This window comes from Populus euphratica, unplaced genomic scaffold, assembly GCF_000495115.2.
Source record: "Populus euphratica unplaced genomic scaffold, PopEup_1.0 scaffold561.1, whole genome shotgun sequence".
Lineage (NCBI taxonomy): Eukaryota > Viridiplantae > Streptophyta > Magnoliopsida > Malpighiales > Salicaceae > Populus > Populus euphratica.
In genome coordinates, this window is record NW_011500439.1 from 32,282 (window position 1) to 46,926 (window position 14,645).

General features: G+C 31.3%; 1 protein-coding gene across 4 annotated transcripts; it reads left to right on the plus strand.

The window, feature by feature from the left end:
* The first annotated feature begins 4,844 nt into the window (after positions 1-4,844).
* LOC105114692 (potassium transporter 2-like) lies at positions 4,845-10,364 on the plus strand. Of its 4 annotated transcripts, none has more exons than XM_011011330.1 (10): positions 4,845-5,041; positions 5,607-5,710; positions 5,904-6,138; positions 6,220-6,462; positions 6,559-6,612; positions 7,458-7,718; positions 7,947-7,999; positions 8,099-8,216; positions 8,488-8,742; positions 9,070-10,364. In XM_011011330.1, the coding sequence occupies exons 2-10, from the start codon at positions 5,672-5,674 to the stop codon at positions 10,188-10,190; spliced, it is 2,379 nt and encodes a 792-aa protein (XP_011009632.1). In that variant the 5' UTR covers positions 4,845-5,041; positions 5,607-5,671; the 3' UTR covers positions 10,191-10,364. The 4 variants fall into 4 exon arrangements, with proteins under 4 accessions (XP_011009632.1, XP_011009633.1, XP_011009631.1 ...); XM_011011331.1 differs by having other exon boundaries at positions 4,845-4,994; XM_011011329.1 differs by lacking the exon at positions 4,845-5,041 and adding an exon at positions 5,048-5,409.
* Positions 10,365-14,645: the final 4,281 nt, after the last annotated feature.

Consider the following 14,645-nt stretch of genomic DNA (forward strand, 5'->3'; position numbering starts at 1 on the left):
TTTTAAGTTTATTGATATTGAATTGTGAGATATTATTGAGAGTATATATATGAGATCCACTAAAAGATAGATTAGATGAAAAGGATATTTGAAAATATATTAGCGAGTGAAATGATAAACAAACAAAAAAAAGCTATAAATGTATTCTTTTTTGCATTTTATCATGTTGAGTTCTCTATAATAAAGAATTTTAAAACAACTTATAAAATTTAAAAGCTTTTAGAAGTGACCTATACAAAAGCAAGTCAAGTAAAAGACTACATACTGTTAAGCTTTCCTTCTAGAATATAAACTCTTTTAAAATCGATCTTGCTTATAGCATTCATTATATTTGTTAGTAAACTAGTTAAACTAGGAAAAAACTCACAAATAAAAAATAGTTGGTAAAATTTTAAGATCCTTATCTAAAGTTTAAGAACCGAAAATAATGGCAGCTGAAGAAGCTAAAAATCTTTTGAATTTATGAGTTTAATAGATCTTTAATTGCTCATGAGGGAAAAGCTAAAAAGCTCTAGGTTGATGATAGTAATATAAAAATAAAAGTTTTCGCCTTTAATATCTATAAATGATATCAAGTATAAAAATAAATATAATGGTGAAAAAGATAATAATAAGATGGTTATGATGACCAGTCAATTCATCAAAATCTTAAAGTATAAAAAATATAATTAAAATCGGAATAAATTTATAAAAGAAGAAACATGACAAGAGAGAATCATTTTCTATGAACACAAAAAGTCATCATGCTAAATATGATTACAAAACGTCAAAAAAAAAATTTAAAAGAAAAAAAAAAGCATAGAAGGCATTAACTTAGAGTGAAGAAGATGATAATATAACCTCTTTCTTTGGATGATAATAAAATTGAAGGAACTGGCTAACTTATGCTTGATGGCTAATATTTGCATCACTAAAAAAGAGAAGTGCTTGATGGGCAATGACATCTTCAATCTAAGAGCGGCAAGGCTTTGTAGAATTTTCCAGGGAAACAAATTTATTTAAAAAAGAGTCGTTAGGCCTCAACCTCCCTAGCCTATGGCATGAGCGTCCTTCCACCAGCACCACTCTCCACGGGGAAAGCCTTTCATTTTGAGCAAATTTCATTGGAACAACGGTGCTGTTGGCCTCCGTTGTCGTCTAGCCAATTTGAGTGTCCAAATTGTCTTCCTCTCTCTTTCAATCAGGAAAAAAAAAAAAAAAACCATAACCTGCCGTTGCTAGCTAGTGGGCGAGTTTGACTCCAAAAAGTGAGTGTAGCTTTTGCGGCATGCCATGGAAACGTTTTTCTCTAGCGAGCCAACACAAAAAAAGGCGTGGATTTTTCAGAGCCTAACCTGTTAGCTCGTGATAAAGTAGGCATAGGGTTGTATTCTAGCCCAACTTGCTTGATTTAAGTTCTTGTTAAGGCACCAAATTAATATGAGCCAAATGAAATCAGAGCACAACTAGCATCCATGTATTCTTTTCTCAACAAGTCTCATATTAAAACCTTGATTTATATGACCACATGTGTGTGTATATATATATATATTAAAAAAAACCCTAAAAGGTTGTGTACATATTGCACTGTGGATTCACATGGTATTTTTTTCTTTATTTTTTGTTTTTTAATTCTAATTTATTTTATATAAAGTTATTATAGTCTCAAAAAATATTTTTATTTTTATGTATTTTTTACTTTTCATTATTTTTATTAATATCTCTCTTATTTTTTCAATTGTGTAGTTCATATTTTTGAATATTTGTTATTTTTTGTATTTTTATAATTTTTTTAAAAAATTATTGTAATTTATCTGTAACTTTCTTTCCCTTTATATTTTATAAAAAATAAATTGTGTTTTCATTATGTATTTATAAAATAAAATCATTTGTTCTTGTTATGAGAAAATAAATTCTAAGAATAAATTAAAATTTATAAATTAAAAAAACTAGAGTTAAATATATGTATACCCTTTTGTCTTTCACTTTTAGAAAAAAAGATTAGCTTTACATTTCATCCGAGAAGCCCTCAAGCCTATAGTATTTATTCTAATATAAATATATCTTTAGAAATATATCTTTTTAAGTATGACTAATCTGACAAAAAATCGTAGTTCCTACACCTTGTGTGGCATCTCCCAGTCCAACACGACTTGCACACATCTTCTTTTGATCCAATCAACTCATGCCGTCGCCAATACAGTGCCTAAGGAACTAGACCTTATGCAAAACGTCTTTTACCTTTTAATAAGAACTAATAAATCTTTCTTATATCAATTTATATATATATTTTAAAATTATTTTATTAAGTATAAAATATATATTTGGGTCTCTTAATTAAAAAGATCCTGATACTTAAAAACATATCCACACTTGTTTGCTATATTTTTCTCAGGGCTAAAAACTAGCCTAGTAGGGTGAAACTACTTAGCTATTTTTATAAGCCTTTATTTAAAAAAAATAATTGAATTCATTTAAATAAAATAAAAAAATATTTTTAGGATATTAATTTGATTCAAGTTGCAAAACATTTACATGTGTCACAAAAGCAAGTTTTTTATAGGAGAAAAATACATTTTGGTTCCATAATTTTATTCATTATCTTTCATGCAAATGTCTATTTTTATAATTATATAATTGGTTTTAAAAATATGTTATTAAAAGGTTTATATGTTAGCACCTAAGCATTACATTATTATTTTATTTTCTAATATATTTGTATAAAAAATATCAAAACATAAGTTTTTGGTTAAAACTTGTTTTTATTGTTTTGATAAGTTGTTATTTAAAAAAATAATTACTCTTGTGAAAGAATATCATAAAAAAGGGTTTGCATTAATAAAATAGAGGGGATTTTTAATTAAGGAGATGCCTTTCCTATCCTTATTTTATATATTAAGAGTTTGTTTTTTATATTTATTCTAATTGCTTTCAGTTTTTATCAAACAAACAATATCTCTCCAAAAGCTATATTAAAAAAAAATCATGATAAGAAAATGTGGAGTTATAATAGAAAAAATTTCAATAAAAATTAAATTAGTGCTTTTTCTATGTATAAAAAAAATCTTTTGACATGTAATTATATACATAAATTTGAAGAACTCTATGCGATATAAGATAATATATCTTAATTTGCATCTATTTTTTAATTTTCCAACTTAATTTTTGGTTAATTTTAGCAAATCTCTTTCATATTTATAAATGCTTATAATTTTTTGATTAGTTTTATCATATGAAGACATTATCTTTTTAGTTTACTACTATTATTTTTCTTGATGCATGGAAACATAATCGAAACTCAAGAACTAAATTTAAAATAATTTTTTTTCTTGTTATTGTTGTTATTATTCATAAGTGTTAAAACTATAGTTTAACTCTTTAAAATTTTAATCTTTGATATTTATATTTAAAATATTTCATGTTTCAGTTTAAAATTTTATTTGTTTTATGTTTTAGTCATGTATATGGACCTATATATATATTTTTTATATAATTGAATTGGATTTTGGTTTTTTAGATTAATTATAGGCTTTTTGAGGATTTGAAATGGATTTATTTAGATATTTATGATATTTTTAGAGTGTTTTAAGGTGAAAGTAATTTTCAAATAAAATTTTTATAATAAAAAAGCTGAAACCATGGCACACTCACGCCTTATATATATATATATATATATATCCTTTTATTTTTTTTGACAAAAAATCTCTTTGAATCAATTTATTAAAACAATATTTAAGAGGCCATGCAATTATGCAATTGTTTATAAGAAGACAAGTTTTTATAATGATATTACCGCGGTTGTTTTATGAAAAATTATGTATTAAATTAACATACGTAATTTTTTAAATAACTTGCTATTTAATATTTTATAAGAATAAAATATCTATCTTTAAATTTTTTATATAATCTTCATAAATTTATACTTCTTAAATTTTATATGTGTGTGATAATAGTCAATTCATGATTTTTTATTTTTTAATTTTCTTTCACGCTCATATTAAGTTTTTACTTGAAAAAATTACTTCTCACATTTTTTTTTTATCTCAATAAAAAGGAAGTGCATGAATAACTTAACTTTAAATTTCAAAAACAAATTTCAAGAAATACTTTGTGAGAAGTATTTTTTCAAGTGAGAACTGTGAAAATAAGTTTTAATTAAAAAATAAAAAAAATTATGAATCGACTCTTTAAATGGTTGTTTTTAGCGAGCGCGCGTCTGGCTCGTTTGAGCTTATGGTTTTCCCGTTAGGATGCAAAAAATGTACCACTAGGCCCAGAAAGGTTTCTAGGTTGTTCAGTGGATTAATTAAGTTATGAAAGCACCAATTCGACAAACCTTATCGTTTTTACACAATTTTTTTTTTTTTATGAGTTGTGTGTTTTGATTATTTTGTTAGAAACATCGTAAGCTATGATTTACGCTAAGCATGCTATTTTTTCTTAAAAAATTGAGTTGTGCAATAAGGTGGTGATGTTTGCTAGAAAAGTAGTTGTGAAATAATCTGGTGATCATTAGTAGATTAATTTGGAGATAATATATATTTGCTCACATGGGTTTGTAATATCATTCAGGTCAATTTCTGGAGATTAGATTAGGTAAGGTTTTTGAAAATGTGAATTGTTGCGATTGGTTTTGTTTTCTTGAATCTCTAGCGAGACCCATTTGTTTAATTAATGACCATTATAGCAACAGTTCACCTTTTTTCCAGTTTTTTGTTTTTTTAGCAGTCTTAATTGGAAGATTTTGCAAGCAAAAGATATTCGAAGGGCTTGTTTTGTTAGGTAAAGCATTTGGTTTGGAGAGAAGGTTTTCTTTCTTATCATCAACAGGTAAGAGAGAGTGTGTGTGAGGGTGGGGACATGTATACGATGGCTTTATTTCCATGGGCACTTATTGTTGGTGGGAGAAGTGATTTGACGAAGATCGTGCCTTTGGGTTGCCTTCTCTTAAGATTCCATACATTCTTTACCTCCTCTTTTTGCCTCTGAAGAAATGCAGCAGCAGCAGCCTTGAGGTTAATAAATAGTAGTAATACGTGCTACTCAACCTTTGAGGAAGTTGGTATTGCTTGCTGTTGTTTTATTTCCTCCTATCTGTCTTTATTGGGTTGTGCTGTTGGACCAACCCTAGCTTTGACTAAATTACAATAAACAATGAGCTATCAGCTTCTGTCCCATTTAATTGTCTGTAAGAATAAATCAGCGGGGCATTAAAATAGGGGGCCCTTCTGCGTTTATGATGCTCTATCTCTCTCTGAATAATTGTAGCGTATAAGTTGAGCTTCATTTTTTTTTTTTAAATGGCTTCCAAGTTGTTACCAGAAGTTTGGAAGTGGGTGTCACTTGGTTTTGTTTTTTCTTTTGTTTTGTGAAAAATTTTACATCAAGATGTGCTCATTTTTCTAAGAGTTTAGTGGGCATGTGATGGAGGTATGGATGGCATGTGGGGTTTCTGGAAAGTGGATTGAATTTGACGTCCTTTTATCTCCTCTATTTGCGGGTGTTAAAGCTCTGATATGCATGGATGGCCTTTAAAATTTCATAAAAATGATATCCTTTCACTTGCGTTTTCAAATTTCTCATTCTTGTTTAGTGTGTGTTCGGTCAAATTATATGTTTCCGTGCAGATCTACCACCAGCTTCTTCCAATAACAGCAAAACATTGTGTGTGAAGCTTGAGGTATAGGACCCAATGGATCTTGGGCATGGCAAGTGTTGGGATTCTTCGAAGGTATCTGCATTTGCATTTTGAGCTCACCTTTTGCGGCTCGTTACTTTCAATTGCATTTCCAATTGGAATGCTGGAAATTTAGTATGGCATGATGTCTTAGACTCAAATTCAGTTGATAGGATTTTGGTCACCTGATATGCTTCTGCCACTTCGCTTGATTCTTAAGAGTTTTGCTTGTGAAACTGCACTGCAGAAGGATTCTTGGAAGACATTGTTGCTTTTGGCTTATCAGAGCCTTGGAGTAGTATATGGTGACTTGAGCACTTCCCCTCTCTATGTTTACAAGAGCACATTCGCAGAAGACATTCAACATTCAGATACCAATGAAGAGATTTTTGGTGTTCTGTCTTTTGTTTTCTGGACCCTTACTCTGGTCCCCTTATTCAAGTATGTCTTTGTGGTCCTTCGAGCAGATGACAATGGAGAGGGTAAGTGTGTGAGCACTTATGTAATTTTTTGTATCGCTCAATCATCAAGTTTATTTTTATTTTCTGTATCTGGTCCAATAGGTGGTACTTTTGCATTGTATTCATTGATATGCCGGCATGCAAAGGTTAGCCTTCTGCCCAATAGACAGGTTGCAGATGAATCACTCTCCACATACAAACTGGAGAACCCTCCAGAGAAGGACAGCTCAAGGGTTAAAATGTACCTTGAGAAGCACAAGGCCTTGCACACTGCATTGCTAATCTTGGTTCTTCTTGGCACTTGCATGGTAATTGGAGATGGACTGCTCACTCCAGCAATTTCTGGTAAAATTCTTTACTGTAACATGTAATTATTATTTTAGCATCGCTTCCATTCATATAATTGACCAGCATTTTATTCTAAAATCATTTCATTTGCAGTCTTCTCAGCAGTGTCTGGTCTCGAGCTTTCCATGTCCAGTAACCATCATCAATGTAAGCTTCTTAGCTGAATTGAGTTGAAGCATTTAAATATTTTATGCAGATTCGTTTAATAGTAGATGATATTCAAACCTAGAAATAGATTTCTGTTGCCAAACCAAATATTTGGAGAAAACGTCTGCTGCAATGGGAGCAGGTTTTGTCTGCAAAAACAGCTGACTATTTCATGCTAGTTAAGTATCATATGACTGAGTTTTCCGAACCATTTTTTACGTGATCATTCTGCAGTATAGAAAGAGAGGTTATGGTTTTATGACAAAACGGGAGATTTTCAAGTGTTACCATGGTGATGTAAATTATTCAGAGTAAGATGGTGTCTGTGTAGGGCCACTGAAAATGATAAAGAATGGGAGGGGGTCTCCTTTGGTCATTCTGGTCCAGGTGGTGAATATGTTGGCCTGAAGTTTGGGGACCTTTCAATTGCCCATCTTGTGGTCTTGACTGATCCTCTCCCCAATTTCTTATCCCTTTCTAGTCCTGTCAAGATTTTGTTTTAGGCCATGTGGATAACAGCTACGCAAGTAAGAATGTGAAATTGGTGAAGTACTAGTAATATGTTATGCTTATTACTGCTTTTTTATTGTCGTTGAGTTGAAATGGGTGAATGGGAGTAAATAAATTCCTAACATGAATTCAAAGTGATTAATGGCTCTCAATATATGTTGCAATAGCAGAAGGAAAATAACTGAAAATATAATAATGTATCACTGTCTGCACTGTTTTTACTACTAATATACATTATAAAGGTTATTAATTTAGACCAAAGAGATTTTCATTTATATCCTATTTTATTGCTATTCTTGTCTCATATAGCACTCTTTATGCCATCCGTATTGCAGATGCAGTGGTTCCAATCACTTGCTTCATCTTGGTGTGCCTTTTTACACTTCAACACTATGGCACACATCGGGTGGGATTTCTCTTTGCACCAGTTGTCTTGGCATGGCTGCTATGCATAAGTGCCCTTGGTCTGTATAATATAATCCACTGGAACCCACAAGTCTATCAAGCTCTTTCTCCATATTACATGTTCAAGTTCATGAAGAAAACAAAGAAAGGCGGGTGGATGTCTTTGGGTGGAATATTGTTGTGCATAACAGGTTCTTGTTTGCCTTTTCCCTTCCTGCATGTTTGACTGGAAACCAATTTTTAAGCTCACCCTGTTCCTTGTTTGCTATATATTGCTAAACCAATAGCAGAATATGTTATAATTTTCTTTCCATGATATAAATTTGATAGATCATATTCTACGAATGAACCTCTGAATGACTCAATCTTTTCATAATTCAGCTACCAAGTACCAATGTTCTGTGTGACTCTGTATGCAGGCTCCGAGGCAATGTTTGCTGATCTTGGCCACTTCTCGTATACTGCAATTCAGGTAAATCTGACACTTATATAGTCTTTCAGAATCTTTTCTTGTCAAAGAAAGTCGGTTCTGAATGCCTGATAAAATATCCTACTCTTTGACCCATTTCAGATTGCATTCACCTTTTTGGTTTATCCAGCCCTTATATTGGCATATATGGGGCAAGCTGCTTATTTGTCACAGCATCATGACAACACAAACCATATTGGCTTTTATATCTCGGTCCCAGGTATGTCTTCAATAGTAATTTCTATGGAAATTGCACATGCACATAATTGATAGAAAGCTGGCTGAAGGGTGGATTATAATTTTGTTAGCAGAATTACTAAGATATGCAAGCTAATTCAGATTGAAATGAATTATGAGGTCCCTGCATTTGGAAGGAAAGAAAAAAGTCAGGAAAATAAAGTGCAAAATCTCTATATCAATACCTCTATCAATTTGTGCTTATACTTAACTAGTATATATATTTGACAATGAGCATACATTTTCTGGAACAGGGAAGTTAAGGATACCTGTCCTCATAATAGCTATTCTTGCTTCTGTGGTGGGAAGCCAAGCAATCATCAGTGGAACATTCTCTATCATAAACCAGAGCCAGTCGCTTGGCTGTTTCCCAAGAGTGAAGGTTGTTCACACTTCTGACAAGATACACGGACAGATTTATATCCCTGAGATCAATTGGATGCTCATGATCCTCTGTATTGCTGTGACAATTGGATTTAGAGACACGAAGCACATGGGAAATGCATCAGGTAAGTCGCACCTCCCTTCATAATTTTCTAACCTGCCATTTAATTATAGGGAAGTTGAAGTTAGTTGCACCATTTAATTTTCTAACCCCAAGACATGCACTTGTTAGATTGGAAATTGAAGCTCATTTCTGTTGATACTTGATAAGGAACACGGTCAATTTTAAGCTTAAATCTTTTGCGGGAAGCCTACCACTATTTCATTCCTTCAATCTAATTTCTGCATTAACCTTATTATATTGTAGTATTATTGAAGTTCAACATTAAAATTAGGTCAGCAATGAGGGATTCATTGAACTTGACTTTTTCACTCGTTCTTATCTGTTGCAGGGTTAGCCGTGATGACAGTGATGCTAGTGACCACATGCCTTGCTTCCCTTGTTATCATCCTTTGTTGGCACAGACCCCCTATTCTCGCATTATCCTTTCTACTTTTCTTCGGCTCCATTGAGTTGCTTTACTTCTCAGCTTCACTAACCAAATTCACCGAGGGTGCATGGCTCCCCATCCTTCTAGCCCTCATTTTGATGACCATCATGTTTGTTTGGCATTATGCCACCATTAAGAAATATGAATTTGACCTTCACAACAAGGTATCACTAGAATGGCTCTTAGCCTTGGGTCCAAGCTTGGGGATTGCTAGAGTCCCTGGCATTGGCTTAGTTTTCACTGATCTCACCTCTGGCATCCCTGCTAACTTCTCACGCTTTGTCACCAACCTCCCTGCCTTCCATCGTGTCCTTGTCTTTGTGTGTGTAAAATCAGTGCCTGTGCCTTTTGTGCCCCCTGCGGAGAGGTATCTTGTTGGTCGTGTGGGTCCTCCAGGTCATCGGTCTTATAGGTGCATTGTCCGTTATGGATATCGCGATGTGCACCAGGATGTTGATTCTTTTGAATCAGAGCTCATTGCTCGACTGGCTGATTTCATCAACTATGATTGGCATCGAAGTCATGGGACTAGCTCATTTCCTGAGAACGATGCCTCTCAATCCAATGAATCATCAAATGAGCATAGCTTGGCAGTGATTGGAACTGTCGCTTTCTCCGGCATACCAGCTTATGAGATTGAGGAGAGTGTGCAGCTAGCAAGTATATCTGGTGGTTTCCCTACAGTAGAAAGTGTGACAGATGTTATTGAAATGGAACCGGTTGGGGTAGTAGAAAGAAGAGTGAGGTTTGCCGTTGATGATGAGTCCGGATCCCATTCACCAGCTGATATGCATTTGCAGTTACAAGAAGAGCTAGAAGATTTGTTATCAGCCCAACAAGCTGGTACTGCATTTATACTCGGGCACTCGCATGTTAAAGCAAAGCAAGGATCATCACTTCTGAAGAGATTGGCTCTTAATTTTGGTTACAATTTTCTCAGGCGGAACTGCCGAGGGCCAGATGTGGCACTCAAGGTTCCGCCAGTGTCTCTTCTAGAGGTCGGCATGGTTTATGTTATGTAAGATTCCAGTGCGAGTAATTTGTCTGCATGTTTTTATATAATGGTAAACTGAAGATTAGAGCGAGGAAAGTGTGTAATGTGTATGTAGACTAGCAAGTAACTCTTTCTCAGAGTGTTGCGTCACTAACCATCAAATTCATTATGATACATAAAAAAAAAAAAATTACTTACACCCCCGATAGATTTAGACTTTCAAAAGTGTTTTAGAAAAAAATAATCAATTTTTTAATGTTTTTAGAACAAATTAATATACTGATGTTTGATGTTTAAAATGTTGTTTAAAAAGTAATATTATTTTAATGTATTTTTAAATAAATAATATTTTAAAAAATAATTATTACTATAATAACAAATGGTTTTAGAAATACATGTTTGTTTCCGTGTTTTAAAATTTAAATTTTTATTTTATTTTTTTTGTTTTAAATTAATATATTTTTAGATTATTTTAGTATATTATTATTAAAAATAATTTTTTAAAAATAAAAAATATATTATAATAATAAAATAAAAAGTATTTTAAAAAATAAATTGAAACCATATTTCCAAACACACTTTGACATTTAACATGTTACGGTGCGTAGGTGATGATATGCTTCAGACCTGGATTCCTATTTACATGTTTTGGGATAAAGATGCAAACACGTTTCCAGTGGCTAGAATTCAAACCTGAACCTCATTGTTTTCTCTGCTAAGAGAGTTTCTGTTTTGATTTTATTTGAGTCCACGCTTGTACTTTGATTTCACTCCATGACGGACAATCTACTATATCACAACATAATTATTCGACTCGCGAATTCAATGGCAATTTCTCAAAGTGGTTTCTGCTCTTCAAAGGAATGAATTATTACCGGGAGTTTGGTGTTTCTGAATTGACAAAGACACAAATGCAAAATCCTAACCATCCATTTTCTTCAGACACACGAACACATGTAAGTAAAGAGGTGCATGTTTTCATTTTTTTGAGAAAAGAGAATAATTTGGTCAGTAGATATTTGACATTTAATACGTTTGATCAAATTGCAAAAGCAATTGCTCCTCGCAATCTCGTTAGTTTGGCAAAGGACCGCGAAGTTACCCCCTAGCCACCAAATCTTTCAAGTGGCAACCATTCTACGTGTAATTTGCAGTTTGCTGTAAGAAAGTGGTTCTTCTTAGCAGGAAAGGACCAAATACAGCCACCCTAAAGATATTAAAGCAACTTACCTAGCTGTGGAGTGGGAATTGAAACTGCTAAAGTTTGGAAAAAGCAAACATGGGAGGGACTTTCATTTCAAACTCAAAATGCATTGCACAATCCGCAGCTTACAATAAATTTCCTAGTCGTTCATCATAGATAGTGTATGGCGCTTGTTTCTAATTCCTTGCAGTATGGTGCTCTAAGAAGAAAAAATGGAGGGACGTACAGGGATTTCTTTAAATCCTACATTGATGGTATGATTTTTGTTCATTTCGGACTTCATATGTTTTCCTATCATATTGTGCCCTTGTCTTCAAGGAGAATTAACAATTTGAGTAAAAGAATAGAAGAACAGCATAGTTTTGCCAGCAGTTCTTGGTTCACCGTTTTTCCATGCTTTGTTCCGAACAATATCTTGCCTGCAAACCAATATTTTCCCATTTTCATCAAATTTAATGCATGAAGTGCCTGGCACTTGACATTTAGCTAGGCTCTGGTTAAAAGAAGAAGACACTAGTGATAAAGGAGACAGACAATGTTTGATAATGATTTATAAAAAAGAGTAACTATCTTTTATTATGTTTAGTTAATGATGGATAACACAAAATATAATATATAAAAATATTTTTTTCTTATTATGTTTTAATGTAAAACTTATATATTTTTTAAAACTAATTAGATATTAATTTTTTTATTTTACTATAGTTTATATTGAGTTTTTAAGATTAATAATAGTATAATAATCCTAGTTATAAAACTTGGATCGATCTAGCAAGTCAACTCAAGACATGGCCAATCTAAATCTATAATAGTTTGGGTTTCGTAAAAAAAAAGAGGAAAAATTGACCTAACTTGACCGAGTAAAAAACTAGGCTGAGCTACAACCTGATCGGTCTTGGGTAAAACCTAGATTAAAATATATTGACTTTGTTTTTGAAATTTTTAGGTAAAAATAACATTATTTTTCTTTCTTTAAAAAAAATATTGGGGTAGAACCTCTTGATTTATTATCGGAACCTTGCTTTAGGTTGAATTTTAAAATTATAAAAATAATTATTTTTATTTTTATATTTAGTTAGACAATTTTAGAATTAAATTTTTTTATATGGATATTTTAAAGACAAAAAATAATAAATATTATCTATCAAAACACATTGTAAAAACCCAATTAAATCTTTTCTCGATTAGAAAAATAAAAGAATTTATTTAACCCACAAAATAAATTGAATTAAGCAAAATGAAATAAATTTAGATAAAAGAGAAGGGTGAAATTGGATAAAAGAAAAGTGATAAGGCATAAATTAATTTAGAAGAAAAAGAAGAGGGATAAAATGGAAATATAATACAAATAGAGGTTAATATGTAATTAATGAAAAATTTGGATATAAATATCCAAAATTTCTCTCTTGGCGGTGGTTTCAACACAAGAGAGGGGAATTTTTTTTAAATTTCTTCTACCAAATTTTTGTTATATTCATCAAAAAAAAAATTAGATTGTTCAAGGGTTAAGCAAGAAATCAAAAGAGAAAGTTAAGGGTTTTAGTGGGTTATTCATAGGATAAATTAAGGGTCAAGGTTTTGAAAAAGGAAGAAAAAAAGGAGTTGAGGGGAACTTTGGTTCTTCTCCATCCAACACTTGAAATACCAATCAAATAAGGTAAGAAATGCATCCAAATAGATTAATTGCATTTAATTTGTGGTTTTGTTAATGAAATGAAAATTAAGGGTTATGTGAGGATGCAAATGTGTTGTTTGGGTGATGAATGAATTTCATTATGCTTGATTAAAGCTTGTAAACATGTATTATGGTAGGGTAATGACTTAGTTTCAAGTTTTGAAAAGATGAAAAACCCTCCCTTGTTATCTTTGAATTACAACCAAAAGGGGGAAATTATAGAAAAGGGGAAAATTATAGAAATGAGAATTTTGATAGAATTGATTAGGATTGTATGAGATTATAATTAGATGAAAATTAATGGATGGAAAAAGGGTAGGAAATTTCAAAAAAAAGGAGAAAAGAATCCTCATTGCTTGTTAAAAAGGGGGGGGATTGTAATTTTTCTTAACTTATTAATGTAGAATAATATGTTTAAACAAATTCAGTTGAATTATCAAAATGTTAAAAATAGATTAGTTGTAAAGAAATGAAAAGAAAATTTTACTCATTAAGGGTAAGAAACCTAATCAAACTCATGTAAAAGAATTAATTTTGGTTAAATTAATTAATAAGTAAGTTGTATGAAGATGTGTCGATTAAAAAATAAAAATGAATAAAAAAAAAGGAATTGACATTTATACATGGCTAGAATGAGAATTTTCTATGAAAAAATTTATATGGAGAATGAAATTGACTAATATCATAGATGAATGATAAATGATGTATTAATTCTATTAATATAAAAGAGGTTGTGGGACCTAATCAGTAGTAAAAAACCAACTCGCATGTATAGACATTAGTAGGTGTTAAATACTTTAGAAGGAACTATTTTATTTTCTAAAAAGTAGTTTCAATTTTTTAATTGAATTTTAGTATAAAATGAAAAACAAGGAAAAGAAAATTTGAGAGATTAACTCCCTAGTTAATGGGCTTAATGCCCTTTTTAATAGGCGATTCAAGAGACTAATTCCATGAATTAACAGAATTAGTGCCTTGACTAATAAGTGATTTGAGGAAATTAATTCTCTAGTGAATGAGATTCGCGCCCTAGTTTATAGGTAATTGGAGAAACTAATTCTCTGGATAATGGGGATTAATGCCCTATTAAATTGACAATTGATAATAAAATTTAGATGATTTATAATAAAATAAAATAATGGTGTAGTAAAAGATAAATTGTTGATAAATAAAGGTTGTTAATATATATAGATACATGTAGATGCATATGATATATTTTTTGAATTATCATTGAGTAAAAAAAATAAAAATAAAAGGAGGTTGATTAGGCCTAGTATAAAAAAAACAATTAAGGTACTTCACAACATCGATCCGAGAAGAAGATTTGATATTATGTATCCTTTGAAAAATCAATTGATGTAATTTGGGAGTAGAAATACTTTATTGTAATATAATTTTGTATTGAATTGTGTTTCTTATCAAAATTAATTATGGATGATGTATTTAAATAAATTATCTTTTTAATTATATTTATAAGTTGTCGCACTTTTTTTAGATTTATATATTTAAGTATTAGTCTTATAATTGGTCATAGTAATAAAGAAATTATTTTCTTGATTCTATTAAATAAGTATAGAAGAAAATGGAATGCTGATGTCATGATT